Source organism: Emys orbicularis, chromosome 9 (assembly GCF_028017835.1).
Source record: "Emys orbicularis isolate rEmyOrb1 chromosome 9, rEmyOrb1.hap1, whole genome shotgun sequence".
Classification (NCBI taxonomy): domain Eukaryota; kingdom Metazoa; phylum Chordata; order Testudines; family Emydidae; genus Emys; species Emys orbicularis.
In genome coordinates this window covers 34,061,516-34,085,354 of record NC_088691.1, presented here as the reverse complement: position 1 = coordinate 34,085,354, position 23,839 = coordinate 34,061,516, and the positions used below count along the sequence as shown (strand labels likewise).

General features: G+C 40.8%; 1 protein-coding gene across 2 annotated transcripts in view; it reads right to left on the bottom strand.

Moving 5' to 3' along the window:
• PCDH11X (protocadherin 11 X-linked) overlaps positions 1–23,839 on the bottom strand; it is a 665,297-nt gene that overhangs the window by 587,820 nt on the left and 53,638 nt on the right. Inside the window, exon 2 of one of the 2 annotated variants that reach the window (XM_065410330.1) lies at positions 14,414–16,900. In XM_065410330.1, the coding sequence (XP_065266402.1) occupies positions 14,414–16,900 (2,487 nt within the window). Of the gene's footprint in view, positions 1–14,395; positions 16,901–23,839 lie in introns of those variants that run through there. The other variant, XM_065410331.1, reaches the window with a different exon arrangement.

Here is a 23,839-nt window from a genome sequence, read left to right as displayed (position 1 = left end):
TGAATTGATTGTCTACCGTTGCTCTGACGGAGGGGGAGGTGCCTGACGACATGTACCCAGAACCCCCCGCGACACTGTTTTGCATCATTCAGGCATTGGGACCTCAACCCAGAATTCCAGTGGGCAGCGGAGACTGCGGGAACTGTGGGATAGCTACCCACAGTGCAACGCTCCGGAAGTCGACGCTAGCCTCGGTACTGTGGACGCGGTCCGCCGACTTAATGCACTTAGAGCATTTTATGTGGGGACACACGCAATCGGCTGTATACAACCGATTTCTATAAAACCGGCTTCTATAAATTCGACCTAATTTCATAGAGTAGACATACCCTCAGTGCCTGACGGAGACCTGAACTTGTCATAAGTGATTTTTTTTTTTTTTTTTTAAACACAGAAGTGGTTTGGTGATGTAGTGGGGGTAGGGGAATGAGGGGAGAGAGAGAGACTATCAGTCCATGGATCCCAATAAGTGGAAGGGAAGAATATTTTCCTTCAGGAAAGTAAACCCATTGTGGGAGTCATTCAATCCCATAATTATGTCAACATGACTACCTGCCTGCAGCTTATCTGCAATTGGCTGCTTCAGATCAGAGTGAAGTTTTTGTGCTGACTGGACAATCTAAACAACAGGTAGACCCCTTGAGGTGAGGTCCCTGATGCATATCTGGGGCTGGACTGGAGCAATCAGGTCAAGAACAAAATCTAATGTCATATTCCAGAAACAAACATAGAACAAAAGTAAAGTTATCCAGCTAGTTAAAGGGTGCCCTCCCTTGACCTAAGAGCGATGAAATATCTGATGAGGATACAGGCTAAAATTCAACTGCCTGTTTCAGTGTGATAGCAGCTTCATGTGAAAAGTCAAACCTCATTTCTTTGACAGCATCATAAAACTCTCATTCACAAAATAAAGTGTTACTTGCTGAACAGGCTGCAGCATTTATCCACACCTATCATAAAGCTGAAATGGTTCAAAACCCTGGTTCAAAGGTAGTAGAAATAGTGTATCTACCATTGCAAAATTCCTCACTTTACAAAAAAGCTCTAAAGGTGACAGCAAGCTTACTAAATATGAAAAATCCACATGTATGTGATTTCACTATCTAAATTTAAATTTTATACATACATGTGCATATTTATGCAATAAGTAGAGCTGGTTGAAATTGTTTTAGCAAAACTGGAACCATATCAGTGTCAACAAAATTGTCATCAGGAAGCTTTCTCAGAGAGAGACACACAGAGAGAAAGACACCCTCTGTAGCCTGCTGGTTAAGCCACTGTCCTGGGATGTGGAAGACAGAGGTCCAAGTCCCTGCTTTGCTACATGTGGAGTGCTCTGGGATGCAAAACTGTGCCCTGAAGAGCTGCCTCAGGGAGGATAAAGACTTCAGTCCATGCCAGTGCCCTAATCACTGCGCTACAGAGAGTCTGTCTCTCTCTCCCATTTTGCAGATGCTCATTTTTGTTCTGATGTGAAATAGATAGATATAGACACATGTAAACTTACATGCTAGATAATATTTTATATATACTACATATTGTGTTGCATGTGCATACACATACACTACATCCAATGGCAACTTTTCTACCCCACTAGAAGATGATTAACTATTCTTGAACATTCCCTGGGTAAGTAATTAATCCTTTGGTAGGAAAGACAGAAAACAGAGCTGAGCTACTCAAGAACAGTGGTCCTCAACCTATTTCCCATGTTATGTGGGCCACATCCAATACTACCTCTATGCCCCTGAGGATGTCACATGGGCCACAGCTGTGTACTGATTGGGCCGCAAGTGGCCCACAGGTTGAGAACCACTGCTCTAGAGTATATGGTCTTGGGAGAGGTGTTCTTTCTTAGAGATCACCAAAACATTTACAGTATTTCACTTGTGGTAAAGTGGATGTAATAATTTCTCTTCCTAATCTCTGTCAAAACAATTTGTGTGTGTGTGTCCATGTATTTTATAGCAGAGATTTATAGACCGATAATAGAATTTAAAAATAGTTCTTCTCCAAAGGGTATTCAAGTAGTCTTCAAACAGAATTTATTTTAGAAGTAGATAAATAAGACATAAAAGGAACAGTGCTTGTAATTCAGTTTGAAAGCAAAAAAATATATTTAAAAAAATCTTTGTTAAAAAAATATTTTACAAATAATACTTAAGACCAGGATGTACCATAAATATATGCAGCATGATAACAGAAAACATTGAAATGCGTAAGAAAATGAAACCTGCATTACAGCATATGTTAAAAAAAATTTATATCACATACCAGCTTAGTTTTTGACAATACCCTATTATACATTAGCAGTCCTCGGCTTAATGAAATTCAGAAGGACTACAACAAATTCCTCCCAAGACTAATAACTTCTTTGTTATGAAAGAGAACTTACATGTAGCTTTCACACAAGATGCATTTTACATGCCATGTGTGATCTCTAATATTAGCTTTCCCTTATTTGCACTCATGTTGTAGCTGTATTGGTCCCAGGATATTAGAAAACAAGGTGGGTGAGATAATGTCTTTTATTGGACTAACTTTTGTTGGTGAAAAAGTCAAGCTTTCGTACTTACACAGAGCTCTTCAGAAGACTATGACAACCTGAAAAAGATGAAGACCTGAAGAAGAGCTGTATAAGCTCGAAAGCTTTTCTCTTTCACCAACAGAAGTTGGTCCAATAAAAGATATTACCTCTCCCTCCCTTTCCTTATTGTTATTCACTTGAAATCAGGGTAAACAAGAAATCTGTTTGAGATTATGAATGGCACTAAACTTTGGTAGACATGTATTCACATATAATCCAGGCATCAATAACATGCCAAAGGAAGCAGAAGAACAATATCTGAGGGCCATCTTTGGCTATTTGTGTTGTAGGGCTAAAATAAGTAAAGCTTACCTACTCTGTTATTGGTTTCCTGAACCAGCTGCAGTACTGCAACTAGCACAAAGGATATTCTAGTATCCCTTCTATACACAAACACAACTCCCAGCAATGGCAACAGGAGTGGCATATGCACTGAACACAGATACACATCTTCATGAGGTTTGTTGACATTATGGTGATTAATGATAAAATCTAAGTTCTGAAGTTTCAGTATAGACAAGCTTCAAACTAAGATAAATATGTGATGGCTATTGCAAAAGAAAATATGGTTAGTCTTCCTTTAAAAAAAGCAGCATTTGTATGATTTACTATATTTTCACTTGTTCAAAACTTTTGTCTTCATTGACTATGTGCTCTATTCAGCAGGAAGCAGTACTCCTATTGGTGAATGTAACACAGGAATCACACTGGTTTTGGCTCAGCAATCACATAAGCTTAGCTCTGATTCAGGACACAAATCCTCATTAAAAGTTCAAAAAGTACTTATCCGCAGAATTTTTTTCTCTGGATTTGTACTCCAATTATCCTTCCCCTCTCTAAGATCAGTATAGAACTAAACTGACCTGTACATATTTAGAAAGTGGCCATAGATGAAAACGAGACCTTAGTGAGAATGTACCATCAGACCACTTATGGGGAAAGAGCTCTCAGAACAAGTCTTCTGCCAGTCTGCCAAGGAGTTTTAAAAAAAAAACCTAATACGTAGATGTAAGAAAACAAAAATTAAAATGCACAACTGTGAAGAATAGAAGGGACTGTCCCATTAAAAAAAAAAAAAAAAAGGTGATCAGATATGGGACTTGAAAAAAATTCTTAAAGTTCTGTTTTCCTAGTGTATTAGCTACATCATCTGTTTTGATGGGTTTGGCCCTCCTGAATCACCTGAGGAATGAAGTAGGGCATAAAGAGAGACTTAGGCACAAAACCTTAGTGGGAGTTAAGAGCCTAAATACCATTCATTGAGGATCTGGGCTTTACCTCCTAACCTAACTTTTCCATCTACAAATGAGTTACTGGCTTGAAAAAAAATAACAGCCTGCTGAACCTTCTCCAAATCTAGCCTTTTTAAAGTTATAAAATCATGTTTTTCCCTCCCATTTACACTTTATAATTTGCACCGTAACCAGGAAAAAAGTAGCTCTTGAAAATTTTCCAACCGGGAGCAAAAGTGGAAGTGCCAGGAATTTAATGAGAAAGCTTGTTCTCACAATATTTCCAACTCATTATTTCCAAGACTCGAGAAGTTAATTTTTGGGTGCTTATCCTAATCAAACCTGAACATTTCACCTTTGAGTTTTACCTATCGATCATCTAGAGCCTCAGTACCCACAGAAGTCATCCAAAAAAGTATTCTGAAGCCTGGCTGAGTTCCTGCTGAACTGCACTAGTGGGTACGGAAGCCAGTTCTTCAAATCATAGAAGTCTTTGGGTGTTTCCTTTTATTAACGACCCACGTTATGTGGTATTTAGGCAAAAAGTAGTTGTAGGAAAAGGTGCTGATCACATTTGTTAGACCAAACTCTCTCACTGAGACTCAATGTCACCCATAATAGTACATTAAATATAAAGACTTCCCTCCATCTCTACATTGTAAAATGCAGGCAACACGCCAAAAGAACTGGCTAAATTGTGCTGCTGAAGGAAAACTCAATAAATACCATTACTGTTGAAACTTGTTGCTCATTTAACTTGCAGAATTAGTACTGCAAAGGGAGTATGAATACGAATGGTGAAACTGTCTTGTAAATAAATCTTCTTCTTCCCAGGAAAAAGATTTCATTATAACAAATGAAATATTCTTCTACAACAGTCATATCTATCCTTATGCAATACAATATGCTAAATTACAATACATAATTCATTATTAATAAAATTTATTATATTTTACAGACCAGATAGCCAAATAACCATTTTTTGAAAAAAAGAGCCAGATAGCAAATGTGAAGGGAACGTCATTGTAGACACTCTGCAATCCGAGAACTGAGGCAATGGAAATATTTACGTACAAGCCTGTTTTAAATACTTTTACATCAAACATACAGTAGCATGTGAGAATTCCATTTGGTAGTCTAACTGATGAATCATTAATAAATTTTTCCATTTAAAGAAAATTACACATATTGTATACAGCTGAGTTAAAAATCAAAGACTATACCCCATTTTATTCTAGTAAACTAATGTCATACGAGTCTTTGTATAAGTGCAGAAAACAGGGTTCTTTATACTCCTTCTGCTTCCTAAGAAATTTTGTATTTTATACGAAACACTAATATTGTTAAATGATGCACACACCCTTTTAAGCATTATTGCCTAAAATGTGATGCAATAGATATACAGAAACCAATAACCAAGTTGCAACTGAAGGCATTAGGCAAATTTTATTTGCTAAATCGGATGTGCTAAACAACAAATTATAATGTAAAGCAATTTAACTTTAGAAAAATAAATGTTAACCAAAAATAGTAAAAAAAAAAAAAAAATACCCCAAACAAGAACAACAACAAAAGCCTGCACTTTTTCCTTGTGCTGGCTAAAAATGCAATAATTTTTAGGTGTAATCAAATTTAGGGTTTTTTCTACTTTATCACTCTAAGGGCAAGCCTTTTTATTTTATTTTTAAAAGTACTTGAAAAGATTAAGCATATGGCACCCGGTATACAGAAGTTATCAAGATTTCAGCAAGCATAAGGTAAAATAATGTTTAGTTAAAAAGTTAAGTGAACACTTGCCAGTAATTTAAAAGGTGAATGCTTACTATAGTAGTTTTGTGAATAAGTAAGCAGGAAGTAGTTATTTCCCCACTATTCCTATTGAGCCTATAAAAATAAACAGCAATGATTTGATCATTTGTAGTTATGATCCATAGCAGCAATATCAGTATTAAAAATCTTGTGGAAATAACTATAAATAATAATTAATTCACAACATGGCTTATGGTGATATAAGTAAAGTGATAACATGTACTCGATTTAAAAAAATGCAGGGAGTATAAAGAACTTCACATTCTCTTTCTTTTTTTAATGTATGCATAAAATTTATTGCTCCCTTTTTCAATATTTATAGACATTAAAAACACAACTAATTTTTTCAACACAAATAAATAAGGACAAAGGTCCTGGAACAAGAATGTGTTTACAAGCAACATAAGAAAAACAATAGATTTATCTTATCATAACCATCATTCACACAGACTGATGGGTCATATTACGTTTTTTTCTTTGCAAAACAACATTATAGATCACTATAGTACAACGTACTAAAGTCTCTTTGTCTTTCTTTCTTTAAAAAAAAAAATCTTGCCCTGGATACCTTTCAGTAGGGCAGCTTGAACAGTTCAGCGCCACTTCCAAACCCCTCTGGAGATCAGACGATAAAATTCTTCGGCAATCAGAGACAGGACAAAGGGCTTTCTCGTGCTATTTCCATGTTTTCATGTTTGCTGGCTTAACATCATTGTGTACACGTACGACTTCAGTACATAACATCAGATGCGATGACGTTCAGAGCTGGCAAACAGAGAAACAGCATGAGAAAAGCCCTTTCCTGCATCATTTCCTGCATCCCGTATACCATAAAAGTTTGCCTGTCAAATTTCAACTAGGTCAATACCTCTATGTTCTGTGGGGTACTCGAAGTGTTGAAGTGTACTTCTACAACAATTTTTGACTAAAGGATTATATATATATACACGTGTGCACACACGTTTGTGTGTGTATACATACAAACACCAAATTTGAGAATAGAAGTCAGAGGAATGGTAGGCATACTAAGTAGTAGTACATTATCAGTCTTCCCATTAATGTATATAATCAGAGCAAAAACTGAGTCCCTAGCTGCTTCTACTAAAACGTATCTAGAAGAAGAAGAACACAACATGAGCAAAAGCATGTAATTGTGTTCGACCGAGTTTCAGCAGACACTTGACATGTTTCCAGGCCACAATTCACAAGAATGTAAAACTTTGCTCCAAAAAGTCACTTTGCTCCAATCCTGGCACCACCAATCAAGTGTCTCAGCATTAGCAAAAGTGAATGGCTGATCAGATCAACTGTCCTAATAGGCAAGAAAATGCTATTGGGAAACAAGCTCACCAAGAAAACACCAGCCAGTGGTCAGGACATTGCCTTAGGCTGCCCATCACTATGAGTGATTGTCAAAAATTCTGTGAGAGAATAAGGGATGAAATAAATGGGAGAAATCACGGTAAAACATAAATCAGATCTCACTGATGATCAAAGTCATATTATGAACTATGATTATGAAACAAATCAAAGTGATGTCATGAGCAGAAAAGTGTAACATGGCACGTTCTCAACAGTTATGCTTTCTGAATGTATTGAGAGTGAAATGTGATAAAAAATTTCAGACTAAAGTGAGGTTTTTGCTATCACTCAAAATTTCTAATTTTTTCAATTAAAAACTGATTTTTTTCAGTTTCCTGGCTCCCTCCCTTTTTTCCAATTCCCACAATCTCTTTTTATTTTTCTGCCTCTGGGGGAAAAAAGAGGAAGGGAGAAAATGAAAAACCCAAACTGAAAATTTTCTGTCCAATTTTCCATTTTGACTTTTAATTGAAAAACTGAAACATTTCCCCAAGAAATAAAAAAAGATTTTCTAAATTTCCCATGGACAAAAATTACTTCTTTTGACCAGCCTTACTTCAGTAGAACGTCTTATGTACATTAGTGAGAGATTCAGAATGTGCTTTAAGCTTCAAGCGCAGAACATCTCAAGATGTTCACAACTGCTCCTTAACTGCACATATGTGGTAGTACACTTCAGTAGGGCCATGGTTACCAGTGATGATGTTCAAGCCAGAAAGGGAACAAAATAACAAGAATAATTAGAAATACCATAGTAACTACTTACAAATAAGCAAAACTTTTTGAAGGCCGTAAGCTAACATCCAGCCACTGAGGTGCAGAAACAAACATTCCCCGGGGACAAATGATCCCATAATTGCCTGTGATCGGGTTTCCTGAACTTTCTCTTAAGTATCTGATACTGGTTACTGTCTGTGACAGGATACCAGGCTAAACAGACCACAGCATGGGATTGCAGAGCTATTAGTATGTGAGTGGGGGAGAGGAACGTGCTTTTACTTGTAAACTAAGCTAACGTGGTTCTCAGAATAGTTGAGAAATAAATATGGAACCCCACAATATCATTTTCACAGTCACATTTAGAAACATAGCCACACTGAGCCAAATTCACCACTGGTGTGAGTGCAAGTGCACTGAAGCCACCAGGACTGAGCATGGCACGAAGTCCAACAAAGGTCTAGCTCCCATTTGATTTATTTTTATTCAGTGGGAGTAGAATGTCTAACTCCCTTAGGCCTCTTTGAAGATCTCAGCTAGTGTCCCCAACTACCAAGTGTTAGTGAAAAACATCTGTGCCATTCCTATTGTCCTTCATATCTGTGAGTGTACATGTTGATGAAAACTGTCTGACTGATGGCCCTGATAACTGAAGGCCTCTATAAATAGAACTCCTACAATGCTGGCAGTGGTAGTGCATTTTTCCCACACTGCTCAGCCAACATGGCTCAATCCTGACTTGGAGCCAAACAGGAGTTCAGTCTCCATGCCTGTTCAGTCCCTGATCTCCATGCTCAGGTTAGTAACAACAGTAGTGACAATTCTGGTGGAGGCACTTGTTTGTTTCTCTACGGTTGTGGACATTGGTTCAGTGGGAACTAGAAAGAAGCACTAAACTCATCTCGCATACTGTAGGCCACTGCAGACCTACATGATATTTATGACTTTTGATCACTAAAAATGTGGATTAAATTTGAACCCGGTCACATTATGTATTAATCTGAATCTATGTAAAGACTAAATTTACTTGACTATTTCTGTTTAAAAACATCTGCTGGAAATCAAATAATCATTTTTTACAAAAATACACCTGATGTTATTGACCTAACTCTCCTACTGAGCTGCTCTCCTGCTGAGTTGTACTTTCCTTTGCTTTCTGAGGGCAGATGAAGTAATATTTGTTCTAATTTCTACATCTCAGAGTAAGGAGTGATGTTAGAAAAAATCACAAGACCCTAATATAATCACTGCATGTCCTTCAGGAAAAGCCATCCACCTGCCTCAACAGGTGAGGGAACTTGATGGGACTGCCAGTGAAGGGGGACAGTCCCAGCAGCAAGGGAGGGAGACACTCACTAAGGGACACTAGGTAGGCCCTCCCACTGGGAGTCTCTGGCCAGCTGGTGGGAAGCGGTGTTGATTGACCAGCATTCCCCAGCTCCCAGGATTTAACCTGGCAGGGGGGCCATGTGGAGCCTCTTTTGGACAAGAACATCTACAGGAATGTGAAAAGGACAAGGAGAGGAAGTATAATACAGGAGAAGATTCCAAAGTTTTAAAGAAGCCTTTTGGCATATTGTCTCTTTGGCCCCAGTTTTCAAATATGGCATTTACTTTAGAGCACCCGGTTCTACAGTTGTGCACTCTTCATATATGCATGTTGATGTCCAGATATTCATTTGAGGCACCTAAATTCTGTTTTAAGCAAATGTTTGCCCACCCAATTTTGAAAATTGTGTTCTACGGCAACACATAAACCATATGCCAACTCATATTGCCTCTTTCTGCCTATGTTTATTCACTACCTATTGTGAGTACAGAATGACAAATGCGGAGAGAGATGGGATACATGTGCAACCTTATCAGGGTATTTTATTAAAAGTCTTACTCTACTCCCACTAAGCTTAATGGCAAAAGTCCTATTTGACTTAAAACCTGATCCTTCTGCTGATGAAGTTTGCTCTATAGCACACAAATATATCCCCGCCCCCCGACATGACTAGCAAAGTCGCCTAATAAAAAGTTGATGATTTGGAAGACACTCAATGTCACCTCTATTTTACGAATCCCTGATTGTCCTACCCTGGAAAACACTGCATTATTACTAACAATTAGTCTCTTCACAGTCTATCACTTTGAAAAGCTTCTTTAGTACATTAATTTCTAATACTTCACAAAAGAACACTTGCTATTCTATAAGTTTCCATGTATTTGTGGCCACTAGGATTGATTAAATAATTACTGTGAAATGACTTTTTAAAAAATAATATGGATTATCATTCTCCCTCTCTCTCCCCCCTCAGACACACATAAGAGGTATTACATATGTATCATGCTTTTCCTTCTTCAGCCATTCTCGACCTCTTCAGTAACATCCTCATTCCCTCCCCTTTTGGTGGTTCATGGCGTAATTGCCCTTTGGCTGCTCTTGGTCTCTCTGATTCCTTCAGCAGTAGCAGCTCTGGGCTGGTTGTGCTATTTATTTCCTTTTCCTTTTGGCCACTCAAGGTGTCTCAGTTTTTTAATGAAAAACATTCAAACACTCTCTTCTACGTTTTCCCCTCTAAATATACATATATTCAGCACATCTCAGCAGAACAAATACTACAAGGATTTTCCATCGTGTTATAGATCAGTTAGACCAGTGTTCTTCAATTCAAGGCCTGCGAGCCAGTGGCGGCTCCCATGGACCCTAAGTGCGGCTTTCTGTTGATTGCACTCTCCAGCGGCAGTGGGACTACAGCTAAGACAGGCTCCCTGCCTGCCCTGGCCCCATGCCGCTCCCGGAAGCGGCCAGCATGCCCCCACGGCTCCAGGAGGGTGGGGGTGGAGGGCGGGGGAGCAGAGGTCTCGGCACGCTGCTCCTGCCTGCAAGCACCACCCCCGCAGCTTCCATTGGCCGGGAACAAGGAACTGTGACCAATGGGAGTTGCAGGGGCAGTGCCTGCAGAGAGGGGCAGCATGCAGAATCACGTGCCCCCCCAGGGGCTGAAGGGGTGTGTTGGCCCCTTCCAGGAGCGGCGTGGGGCTGGGGCTGCCAGAAGTAAGTGCCGTCCCCTTCAATGGGCAGGTTCTAAATAGCTCTTCCACTACCCAACCTGCAGCCTCATGAAGCCAGCCCCCAATGCCCCCTCCTACACTCCAAGCCCCTGCCCCAGCCCATAGCCCCTCCCAGAGCCAGCCCCCAATACCCACTCCTGCACCCCCAGCCAGGAGCCCCCTTCCAGAGCCAGCACTCCATACCGCCTCCTGGAGCTGCAGCCCATACCCCCTCCTGCATCCAAATGCTCTGCCCCAGCCTGGAGTCTCCTCCTGCACCCAAACTCCCTCCCAGAGCTTGCACCCCTCACCCCCTCTTGCACCCCAAGCCCCTGCCCCAGCCCTAAGCCCCCTTCAAGAGCCAGCACCCTGTACCCCCTTCTGCACCCCAAGCAATATTACCAATAACGGCAATATTACCATATCAACCAACAAAGAATTCAGAGTGTTCAACAGTCTGTGTCGGATTGATGTGGCTCTCGCATTGAAGGTTTTTTGCCAAAGTGGCCCCCACTTCAAAAATAGTGAAGAGCACTGAGTTAGACCAATCCAAGCAGTAACACAGAATCAAGGACCATTTTTTAGCTTTGCAAAACCCAAACCAGGTTTTATTTGCACAGATGGGCCAGGAGCCAAATTTTAAAGCTTTGGTGGGTCCATATACATGTTTTCAGTGATAGTTCAATTCTGTATCAAATGAGGATGGTCAAACTAAAGGTGGGTTTTGTTTCATAATAACTGAGTGATATCTTGGTTTTGCAGAAACAAAACCAGAGACAATTCTGATTAGAGACCCATTTATCCCAGCAACTTGAAATTTGGGAGGGAAAACTGAATAAATAATTTTGTTCCTTCTCTAGTCATGCTTCAGAGAGCTTTGTTTGTAAACTGATGCATTGCAATAACTACTAGTGCCGGGATAAAGCACATTTTTTCACAATTTGGAAACATTTATTCTTTATTTTTAAACACTAGAGCATTTGAGTTTTTAATGTAACAGGACTCAGCTCTGCCTACAGCTTTCTGCAAAGTCAGTGAATGCATGAAGCAACAGTTGCATTAATCTCAAACATGCCATTCAACTCTGAGGTTGGAAAAAGGGTGAATAGCATGACAACTGAAATACTGTGGTGCTATAAGAAGCTTTTCTTTATTTGGGGGGGGGGGGGTTTAATTTTTTTTTTTTAGTTTTTTTTAGTCTCTCCACTGGCTAATAGAACTAACTGAAAACTTCAAATTATCCTGTTTTGAGTCACTCACTTGTATCCAATTCACATTCTTAAATGGAAATGAGGCCATTCCATATATAAGAGACAGAGTCTTTCATTATTAGGACCAAATTTGACTGTTTAAAACTATCTATTAGAACTGCAGACCAACAGTTAATTTGGTTCTCTTTACTTTTCTTAAAAATATGATTCCCTTTATGTAATAAAATCCAACACAAAGGCCAGTCGAATTAACTCCTTTCTTGTTTCAATACTTACATAGGTTCATTAACAAAATCGTTCATATTTTGCTTAAGTAATGAGAGTATTAATTTCAACGTTGAAAGGAAATGCTATTTGCAAGTGAATGTACAAGACTTTGTATGATGTGCTGTTAAAGTTTCCCCAGTTCGGTGTTCATTGCCAGGACACAAACAAAATTAAGTCTAAAGGAGGAGGACTACAGATTTAAACAAAATCAATACCATAATCCCACCTTGTGCTAATGTCTCATTATATTCATATTCACAGAATTGCCTTGAAATAATTTCAGGGGTGAGGAATACTCCAGAGGCAATGTGCTTTTCTGCCCCATCGGGGGGAAGGAGTGTTTGGACATCAGTCCACACAGGCTAGAAGCACAGTGAAAGAGAGTACCTACATTTCCCTGCCCCCATCCCTGCCAAAGGAATTGCCTTCCATTCTTTTCTAACAGCCCTCTTGGGCAAATGGTTGGATGGTTCCAGAGGTTGCCACAGGCCTAGCTGTGTCTGCTGGGGGGAAGGTGACAGAATGCAAGGTCCTTGAGCAGGTAACGGTGGATTCTTTCAGCTCACAGGGCCTGAGGCAAAGCACCCTGAATTTAATAGAAAAACTCCCATTGATTTCAGTGGGCTCTGGATCAGGCCCCAACAGGTGCTGAGAAAACAACCTTCAAGTTCCAAAGTAAAATCACACACACACACACACACCTACACCTTCTATTGCCTAATTTAAATTCAAAATTAATTCACTCAAATAGCTTTAACAGAAGACATTCAAATCTTTAACAAGATATTAACCCCCCCACCATTGTCTCTGCTGTCTTAGAAATATGAAGAAATCCTTTTCTATTCCATTTTCTGTTAATGTCTCTCAGCAAAAGATAATGCTTTGTACAGAGCAGGGATTTTGTCTACCTCACAGACTGGTGTTAAAAATAAAAAGAAAGTAAAAGAAAAAGCAGTGGCAATCTTTGTATGCTGTAGATATGCAGTTTGAATGAGAACATTTCTTCAGGCCCCCTTTATTTTCACCATATCGTTAACAAAATTGCCTACAGAAAAGTAAGTCTAACCTATGGACCTGATCCTCAGCTAGGGTAAATCGTCAAAGCACCACTAAAGCCTACACAGATGTACCCTAGCTGAGGATCTGTTCCTGTATAGAAATAATTGAAGTGAATCCCATCTTATCACCACAAATATTTTATTAACTTCTTTTACTGCATAGATACCTCATGACTAACTCAAATAAAAGCATGGGAGTTTTCTTTGTACTGAGGATAGGCTACTGATGGAGAAAAAACTCAGATAAATAACAAACCCTTATCACAAATGCATTAATGCAGCTTTCCAGAATCTGGATTCAATTCTGATGTGGTTCCCATTGCTTTAATAAGCCTTTCATTAGTGTCTTATAAAGCAACCGGGTGTTTAATTATCATTATATTTTTGTCCTCCTTGTTAATCTGAGGGCTTTTTAATTCATTCATATGACTGCTGCTCTGAACTGTACCGCAGCTAATGTCTCTATGATCTGTACTTGGGCATGAAGGTGACAAAGTGAGGGCAATGCTTGTGATGCTTCTAAATTTTCCCACTGGCTTCATTACTGCTTTATATTGTTGATTATGTCAGTCAGCCAGCTTTTAGTAGCCTGCATGGTAGGGTATGTTTCTAGTCTGAAAATGGCACTCAATCTCTCAGTTAAAAAAAAAAAATCTTGCCTGCTTTTGAGAGACCTTGAGGTACAGCTCTGTCCAAATGAAGGCTCCAATTCTAGACTCCATTAGCATTAAGAACCACTTATCAGATGCTGCAAAGCTTTATTGCTTTCCACCTGGCCTAGATTACTTAGATTCCTGAGCATACAATACTAGCGAGGACAGTGCTACAACCCCTCTTTGTTTTACAGAGCTGCACAGCTAAATACTATGTTAATGCAGGAAGTACCATACTGCCATCTACAGACAGGAATATCCCCTAATATAATCATTCAGTACTAAATTTTCCCACAGCCAAGAGTCACTTTATTCTAATTTTCTCCTTTTAACATTGATGAATCACAAACTGTTTACATTTCAATGTCTCAGCCAAGCATGAACTTTCAGGCTTTTAATCTTTATAGACAAAGTTATTCTGCAGTGCTTAGACATACAGACAGAGAAAGAGAGTGAGCAGCTAGAAACTTTGTATTACCTGTCTGGTGTGGATGGGGCCTGGGGTCTTGAAGCCACCTTGACAGCTGCATTCGGAGACACTATAAGGGTCCGAGCTGCTTGAGGAGCACTTGGAGAGCGAGTCACAACCCACCACAAAGGTGTTATCCAGAGGCAGTTCCTGAATGACATGGTGCTTCTTAGGGGGCACAGGAGTCTCGGGTTTAATTTGAAAGGTGGGCTGTGGAGAGGCAGACTTGTAATGCTTTGCTAAATCTGGGCTGTCGGGCTTAAATGTAGTTGGTGTGGTGGCCCAGTTATATTTTCCCATAGTCTGTTCTTCAAGCTCTACGGGAATGTCTAAAGTGCCATTTATATGCTCATGGGCTGGATCATCGGGCTTAGATTCTTCAATTGTCACAAAGTTGAGAAGGAGGCTTTTAGGAGAGCGCTTCTTTTTCTTCTTCTTCTTCTTGATCTGTCGGTTCTCCTGGTTTGGGGAGACCCATTCCCCACTCTGCTTGCTTTTTTGGACAACCTTGTGCCGGGGTGTCTGGCGGCATCGTACCAGAGCAGTGACAAAAATTACCAGGATGACTGTCATGGTGCCTGCAATTATAGCAATGATGATTTTGACATAGTCATTGGTCTGTGGGGTTATCTCACCATCCCCAACATTCTGGCCCACTGGTGTTTCCATATTTCTGCGCACCAGCTCCTGCACGTATGAACCATTGGTGATGGTCTCATTCACAAATAAATGCACCAGTGCTATGGTATAGAGAGACTCTGGCTGTCCTAAATCATTGACTTTTATCACCAGCCTGTGTAAGCCATGATCTGCTGTGATTACCTTCTCTTTCAAAGTAATGTTGCCTGTTAACTGATCGATTGTAAACAAACCTCTCGAGTTCCCACCTATAATGCTGTAGCGGAGCTCTGCATTCATCCCTGTATCATTGTCAACTGCAAAGACTTTAGTCACCACGGATCCTGGATTGGTGGCTGTGGGAATTAAGTCATAGGAGTAGTTGGATGAAGGGATGACAAAAACCGGTCTGTTGTCATTCACGTCAACTACATTTATGGTCACTTTGGCAGTGGAAGAGCGTTGCACTCTTCCTCCATCAACAGCCTTCACCTGGAAAGTGTAAGAACCTTGTTGCTCTCTATCAAATGTAATATTGGGTCTTATTACACCAGTAAGTGGATCGATAATGAAATTCTCTCTGCCATTTAATATAGAGAGAGTAACTGCAGCATTCTCTCCAGAGTCAGCGTCAGTAACTGTGATGAGCCCCACTGTGCCATACATGGGCAGGTTTTCTGGCACATAGAAATTATATTCATTGTGGGTAAAAGCAGGGCTGTTGTCATTCTGGTCCAGAACTGATAGTGTCACAGTAGCATTGGTCTGCAATGGTGGCATCCCATTATCCTTAGCCAGTACAGTGAAGGAGTACCTGTCCTGCTTTTCCCTGTCCAGCTTTCTCACTGCTGTCAGAACTCCTGTGCGGCGATCCAGGTTGAAAATGGGGGGTGCATCTGAACCCAGCATATAGCTGATCTCAGCATTGCGTCCACTGTCTGCATCTGTGGCACTGATCTTGGTCAGCTGGGTACCAGGAGCATTGTTCTCAGGAATGGAAAGTCCTATGACAGGCTGTGTAAAAACTGGGGCATTGTCATTCTCATCTTTGATTTTGATCAGCAGCATTGCAGACTGATTTAAGGGAGGTTTCCCTGAATCAGAGGCCACTATTTTAATAGCATATTCTCGCGTAGCCTCATAGTCTAGAAATGTGGCAGTCTCCAATAGAAACTGATTATCAAACACTGGCTTTAACCTAAAAGGGACATCATGGTCTGTGAAGCAGGTAACTTTTCCATTCAGATCAGCATCCTTGTCCATTACTGTAATCAGGGCAATTTTTGTATTGAGCGGCGCTTTCTCAGACAGGAGCACAGTCCCATTCACTGGATTGATGATGTATCTTGTGTCTATGGATGGGACATTATCGTTAATATCTGTGATATTTACTGTCACTGTTGCTCTTGATGGAATTGAGCTGCCATCACTTGCCAAAACAGTTAACTTGTGTACGGGTGACTCCTCCCTGTCCAGTGGTTCCTTAATTGTGATGAGGCCAGTGGTGTTATCTAAGGCAAAGAGCCTTTTGGCCAGACTGGAGATCTGATTGCTGAAAAAGAAGTGGATCTGTGCATTTGAGCCCAGATCAGCATCAGTGGCATGGAGCTGAGAAACTGAGGTGCCCACTGGAGCATTTTCTGGAATGCTAACTTCAATGTCATTTTCCTTAAAGACTGGGCGATTGTCATTCACATCAGTAACTGTTACTTGTAGGATGGCTGTACTGGATCTGGGAGGTGTTCCACCATCTTCAACTTTAATCTTCATCACATATGTGTCTTTCTGCTCCCTGTCCAGGATCTGCTGGACAATCAACTGTGGCCACTTGTCTCCCTCGGGTGTTTCAATTATATCAAGTCCAAATACATTTTGACCCTAGAAGACACAGAAAGGGGAACAATTTTATTATGAAAATATATTACAAACAGATACACATCTTTACAGGGGATCCCATGAAAATACCTTTATAGGTGTATTTATACTGCTAGATTAAGCCTTTAGCCTTTGCCTTGAGCACAGAGCTGTGTGTACCTGTGCCTCCCTAGTAGCGGGCCTGAGGAGGAATGGTGTTTCAGAGCATCAAGGTTCCTTTTACAGCTCCAGCTCAAATTACTGCAACTCCTGAAAACATATGGCTTACTTCCTATTTTACACCTAGCGGGGGGGAGAGAGGGAAGAGATGCCAAGGCTCAACTTACATCAGACCCCATGCTCACATAGGGGCAGTATCCATGGAGCTAAGGGTGTGCCCCACAACAAGCCTGCACCCTAGATTTGGGGAGGACAAGCAAAAGGATAGGGGGACTTAATCCCCAGTTCAGCAGAGCAAGACAAGGGTACAATCTGTACCGTGTAGAGAAAAGAAAAACTACACCATATTGAAAAGGGGATTACCACATAATTTAAGATTCAAGTGGCACAGTCACAACTGAGACATGTTAGGTTATTAGAAATACATGAAAATCAGGAAGAATTATTCCCCTTTTCATCACTATGTATTTCATATTTGCAGTGAAAAATACATTCCAAGTGTGAAAATAAGATGTTTTTTCTTATGAATAATAATCACTGGACTATTACATTTACACTCTGAGTAATAAGATCCTGTAATAGGGTTTGTTGAACACTTTATGCCCTTCTTACAGCAAGTAATGCATTTATATGTGCAGACACTGTGAAAACACAGCTTTTCCTCAAACTATGGGATGGACAGTGGTCTAAAAGTAATGTGCTGTCCTCCAGGTGGGAGACTGGAGTCTGGTTCCCACTGCTGGTATCTCTCTGGGCCAACAGATGCTGGGACTCTTGCAAAGGGAGCATAAACATCCCCCAAGGAGAAGGAAGTGATTAGCAATGATCAATAGCAATCTCTCTGACTGATGAAGAATGGTGTTGACAGATTCCAAAGGGAATCCTGACAACCTTATCTCCCCAGAAGGATGGGGCCATAATGCAGGCAATGAAGATTGGTGTGTAACATGGGTGAAAATGGGGGCTCAGTGAGGCTCAGATAGGATAGGGGGGCAGGGAACAGTTAGGATTTTATGTATGTATGTATTTGTTTTTAAGAACATTAAACTCTCGTTATGCCCGTCATGTTTATAGTCAGAAACCGGGCTGCTGACCTAGCTCTTGCTATAGTCATGGTGGGACTGGTTCTACCACCCTTATTCACACGGAGTAGTAACTTACTGCATGAGTATTTTCATTGGCTTTAATGAGTCTACTCACTTAGCAAGCAGCTAGTAAGCATGAGTAAGGGTGGCAGAATTGGGCCTGCTATAATTTTATTTATTCATTTTAATGTATACACAAATTGCTAAAAGATCATCTCTCCATGGCTCTAGATTCCGCCAATAAAATTTACAAAGACAACTGTTAGTTTAATTTACAACTAACATTAACCAGATGTAAAAATGAAACATCAGCTCTTCCCACCTACACCGTTATGACACCCGCACCCATCACCAAAGTTTAGGGGGAGGGGATAGACTTTGCAGTGTGCACTACAAATCATGCAATTTAGGATATTTAAGACCCTGCGTGGAAGAGGGGTTTCCAGTGTGGAGGATTCCACATTTGGAATGGTTAGTAAGAAGCATGACTACACTGTACCTTGTTACCCACAATTAAATCAGTACCTATATGGGCCTAATACTGCCTTTGTGCATCTTCCATTGTCATCAACAGTAGCAGGGCTGTGGCAGATGAGGTCAGAATATGACTCTATCCATTGCAGCAATCATTTCCTTTGTGGCAAAGCTGCAATATCTCCATTTCAAATAAAATAACCCAACTCTCTACCCCTTGTACAGTGTCTGTCAACCCACTAAGTAATGACCCGTGACGATCTATAACAGAAACATGGATTGGAAAACAGATTTTAAAAGTTATGAAAACAAATGTAGATCTTGCTTTTTCACTGGAAGATGAGTGAAGATACCAACCCTGCTAATCGTGTCTGAATCAAGTTCTATATCCTATGAACCAAACGGGTTAATTTCTAAAGCAGCGACCCCATGGCAGACCTTCTCTTTATTAAAGACAAGTGAATCTTCTCCCTCAGTGATAGGATTATCATGAGTGGATTACTGCAGGCAACCTTGCTAGCAGTTGTTTAATTTGGACTACGGCTCTTATTTGTTGCAAAAATGCTGAATTAAATAAACTGCTCTTTCAACACTGATTTCCAGAAAAGCCTAGCAAGAGTGGGGGGGGAGGGGGAGAAGTCAGCTTTCCTTCAGTTCTTTATTTGCACACAAGCTGACAGATGTGCATTGATTATTCTGTCATTAGCTCCTGCAACTACAACAAACACTATATACAGACTTTTAATTCATGAAACTACATACCCAATTTAGCTTTTCTTTAACTATCACATATGACAAGAGACACATTTTTCATTATAGCATCTGATTTTGGCTTAAACATATAACTTCAGTTCCCTGTCACTAGCAGTAAACTGCTAGGGAAACAGCAAAAAATCCAATACAAATTAGAATCTTTACTGAAAATATCAGCATTTTAACAAAATGTTTTATGCAAAATTGCTACCATATAGAATGTAATAGGGATTAATTAAATACAGAGTTCTATAGAAATTATTCTAAAAAAATACCAAATATAATAGAGAACTAGCTCTTCTATGCAATTTTTAAACTGATCTACAGCAACACATAGAAAATTAAGTATCAGGGGGTAGCCGTGTTAGTCTGTATCTACAAAAACAACAAGGAGTCTGGTGGCACCTTAAAGACTAACAGATTTATTTGGGCATAAGCTTTCGTGGGTAAAAACCTCACTTCTTCAGATGCATGGAGTGAAAGTTACAGATGCAGGCATTATATACTGACACATGGAGAGAAGGGAGTTACTTCGCAAGTGGAGAACCAGTGTTGACAGGGCCAATTCAATCAGGGTTGATGTAGTCCACTCCCAATAATAGATGAGGAGGTGTCAATTCCAGGAGAGGAAAAGCTGCTTCTGTAATGAGCCAGCCACTCCCGGTCCCTATTCAAGCCCAGATTAATGGTGTTAAATTTAAAATGAATTTTAGTTCTGCTGTTTCTCTTTGAAGTCTGTTTCTGAAGTTTTTTTGTTCAATGAAAGTGACTTTTAAATCTGTAATAGAATGACCAGGGAGATTGAAGTGTTCACTTACTGGCTTATGTATGTTACCATTCCTGATGTCCGATTTGTGTCCATTTATTCTTTTGCGGAGGGACTGTCCGGTTTGGCCAATGTACATGGCAGAGGGGCATTGCTGGCACATGATGGCATATATAGCATTAGTGGATGTGCAGGTGAATGAGCCCTTGATGGTGTGGCTGATGTGGTTGGGTCCTCTGATGGTGTTGCCAGAGTAGATATGGGGACAGAGTAGGCAACGAGGTTTGCTACAGGAATTGGTTCCTGGGTTGGTGTTTCTGTGGTGTGGTGTGTAGTTGCTGGTGAGTATTTGCTTCAGGTTGGGGGGTTGTCTGTAAGCGAGGACTGGTCTGGGTACCCGTCTTGCTCTGTCAATCTGTTTTACGAATGCTTGATAAAGATCTTGTAGGTGTTTGTCTCTGTCTGAGGGGTTGGAGCAAATTCGGTTGTATCTTAGGGCTTGGCTGTAGACAATGGATCGTGTGATGTGTCTTGGATGGAAGTTGGAGCCATGTAGGTACCTATAGCGGTCAGTAGGTTTCCGGTATAGGGTGGTGTTTATATGACCATCACTTATTTGCAACAGGAGGCTGCCAGGCAACTCTCCAAGACCACATTCCACAGGCCACTATCCTCTGATCCCACTGAGGAATACCAAAAGAAACTACACCATCTGCTCAAGAAATTCCCAGCTACAGTATGGGAACAAATCTACATGGACACACCCCCAGAACTCCGACCAGGGGTATTCTATCTGCTACCCAAGATCCATAAACCCGGAAACCCTGGACGCCCCATCATCTCAGGCATTGGCACTCCTCAGACCCTACGCTACCAGCACTCCCAGCTATCTTCGAGACACCACCGAATTCCTGAGGAAACTACAATGCATTGGTGTTCTTCCTGAAAACACCATCCTGGCCATCATGGATGTAGAAGCACTTTACACCAATATTCCACATGAGGATGGACTACAAGCTGTCAGGAACAGTATCCCTGATGAGGCCACAGCACACCTGGTGGCTGAGCTTTGTGACTTTGTCCTCACCCACAACCACTTCAGATTTGGGGACAACTTATACCTTCAAGTCAGTGGCACTGCTATGGGTACCCGCATGGCCCCACAGTATGCCAACATTTTTATGGCTGACTTAGAACAACGCTTCCTCAGCTCTCGTCCCCTAGTGCCCCTCCTCTACTTGCGCTAAATTGATGACATCTTCATCATATGGACCCACGGAAAGGAGGCCCTTGAAGAATTCCACTTGGACTTCAACAATTTCCACCCCACCATCAACCTCAGCCTGGACCAGTCCACACAAGAGATCCACTTCCTGGACACTACAGTACAAATAAGTGATGGTCACATAAACACCACCCTATACCGGAAACCTACTGACCGCTATACATACCTACATGCCTCCAGCTTCCATCCAAGACACATCACACGATCCATTGTCTACAGCCAAGCCCTAAGATACAACCGAATTTGCTCCAACCCCTCAGACAGAGACAAACACCTACAAGATCTTTATCAAGCATTCGTAAAACTACAATACCCACCTGGGGAAGTGAGGAAACAGATTGACAGAGCAAGACGGGTACCCAGAAATCACCTACTACAGGACAGGCCCAACAAGGACAATAACAGAACACCACTGGCCATCACATACAGCCCCCAGCTAAAACCTCTCCAGCTCATTATCCACGATCTACAACCTATCCTGGAAAATGATCCCTCACTCTCACAGACCTTGGGAGGCAGACCAGTCCTCGCTTACAGACAACCCCCCAACCTGAAGCAAATACTCACCAGCAACTACACACCACACCACAGAAACACCAACCCAGGAACCAATTCCTGTAGCAAACCTCGTTGCCTACTCTGTCCCCATATCTACTCTGGCGACACCATCAGAGGACCCAACCACATCAGCCACACCATCAAGGGCTCATTCACCTGCACATCCACTAATGCTATATATGCCATCATGTGCCAGCAATGCCCCTCTGCCATGTACATTGGCCAAACCGGACAGTCCCTCCGCAAAAGAATAAATGGACACAAATCGGACATCAGGAATGGTAACATGCATAAGCCAGTAAGTGAACACTTCAATCTCCCTGGTCATTCTATTACAGATTTAAAAGTCACTATCATTGAACAAAAAAAACTTCAGAAACAGACTTCAAAGAGAAACAGCAGAACTAAAATTCATTTGCAAATTTAACACCATTAATCTGGGCTTGAATAGGGACTGGGAGTGGCTGGCTCATTACAGAAGCAGCTTTTCCTCTCCTGGAATTGACACCTCCTCATCTATTATTGGGAGTGGACTACATCCACCCTGATTGAATTGGCCCTGTCAACACTGGTTCTCCACTTGCAAAGTAACTCCCTGCTCTCCATGTGTCAGTATATAATGCCTGCATCTGTAACTTTCACTCCATGCATCTGAAGAAGTGAGGTTTTTACCCACGAAAGCTTATGCCCAAATAAATCTGTTAGTCTTTAAGGTGCCACCAGACTCCTTGTTGTTTACATAGAAAATTACATTCCTGTTATATTAGGGTATGTCTACACAGCTGCCGGGAGCAAGTCTCACAGCCCTGGTTGCCAGACTTTTGCTAGTAGGTCTTGTGCTGGTGTGCTGAAAATAACAATGTGGAAGTTCCAGCTTCAGAACTTTAGAGTCCGAGCCCGAACATAAAAGCAATGTCTACACAGCTATTTTTAGTGCACTGGCACGGGCCCTGCCACTGCATCTGTATCTGTTGACCCCAGCAGCTGTGTAGCCATACCCTCATAGATTAATTTTAAAATGGTAAAGACAAGTTATTGTTCTCCATTAAACCCCACAGGATCAGATCTTTCCATATGGGGTGTAGACTCTTACACTCATCTTTTCCTTCCATCCCTTTTATTGCCAAAGTGACAGCAGTGAATAGTTAGGGTATGGCCTAATCACATATACCTAATGAGTCCGCCCTTCTGGCAGAATTCCTTAGAAATATCCTATAGAAAATTTTAGAGAGTTATGTGCCTGCTATAGAATTCTTTAGGTTTTTTTTTAAAGCTACAGAAAGGATGTCAGTCTATAAATTTCATAGTTTTTTAAAAGTAATATCTATAAAACCATAGTAGTTTCATTCCTCTTAAATGGTATAGGACTTTTCCATACGGAGAATAGTGTTTTCTTATACATTTGTAAATATCTTAAGGGTCACTATGCTGACACAACTCATGAACAGCTGTAGTAGATGTCTTTTGTAATTACAATGATAACTTTATTACTCACAAAAAATATAAATACACACAAAGCCAAGCTTAGGATGCCTAGGGTCAAAGGCATATATAAAATTGGGCAAAATACATAAGTGGCAGTAAAGCCAGTCAAAATGACAATTAATGCATTTTTTTTTTTAACAGACCAATTCAAGCAAACCTAATGGTACATATTGTTGAAATGAATAAGAATAGGGACTGTGCCATTAAATACACACTTTAACACACCTATCGTGAGGATGGAAAGCTCTCCCACTTTAAACAGTCTTTGAAAAATGATGGAACATTCAACAACAAAAGGAACTATAAGGCTCTGACCGACTCCTCCATGAGTAAAGAAATTTAGAGTTAAGAATGATAATCCAGGCTGAGCTAGCAGC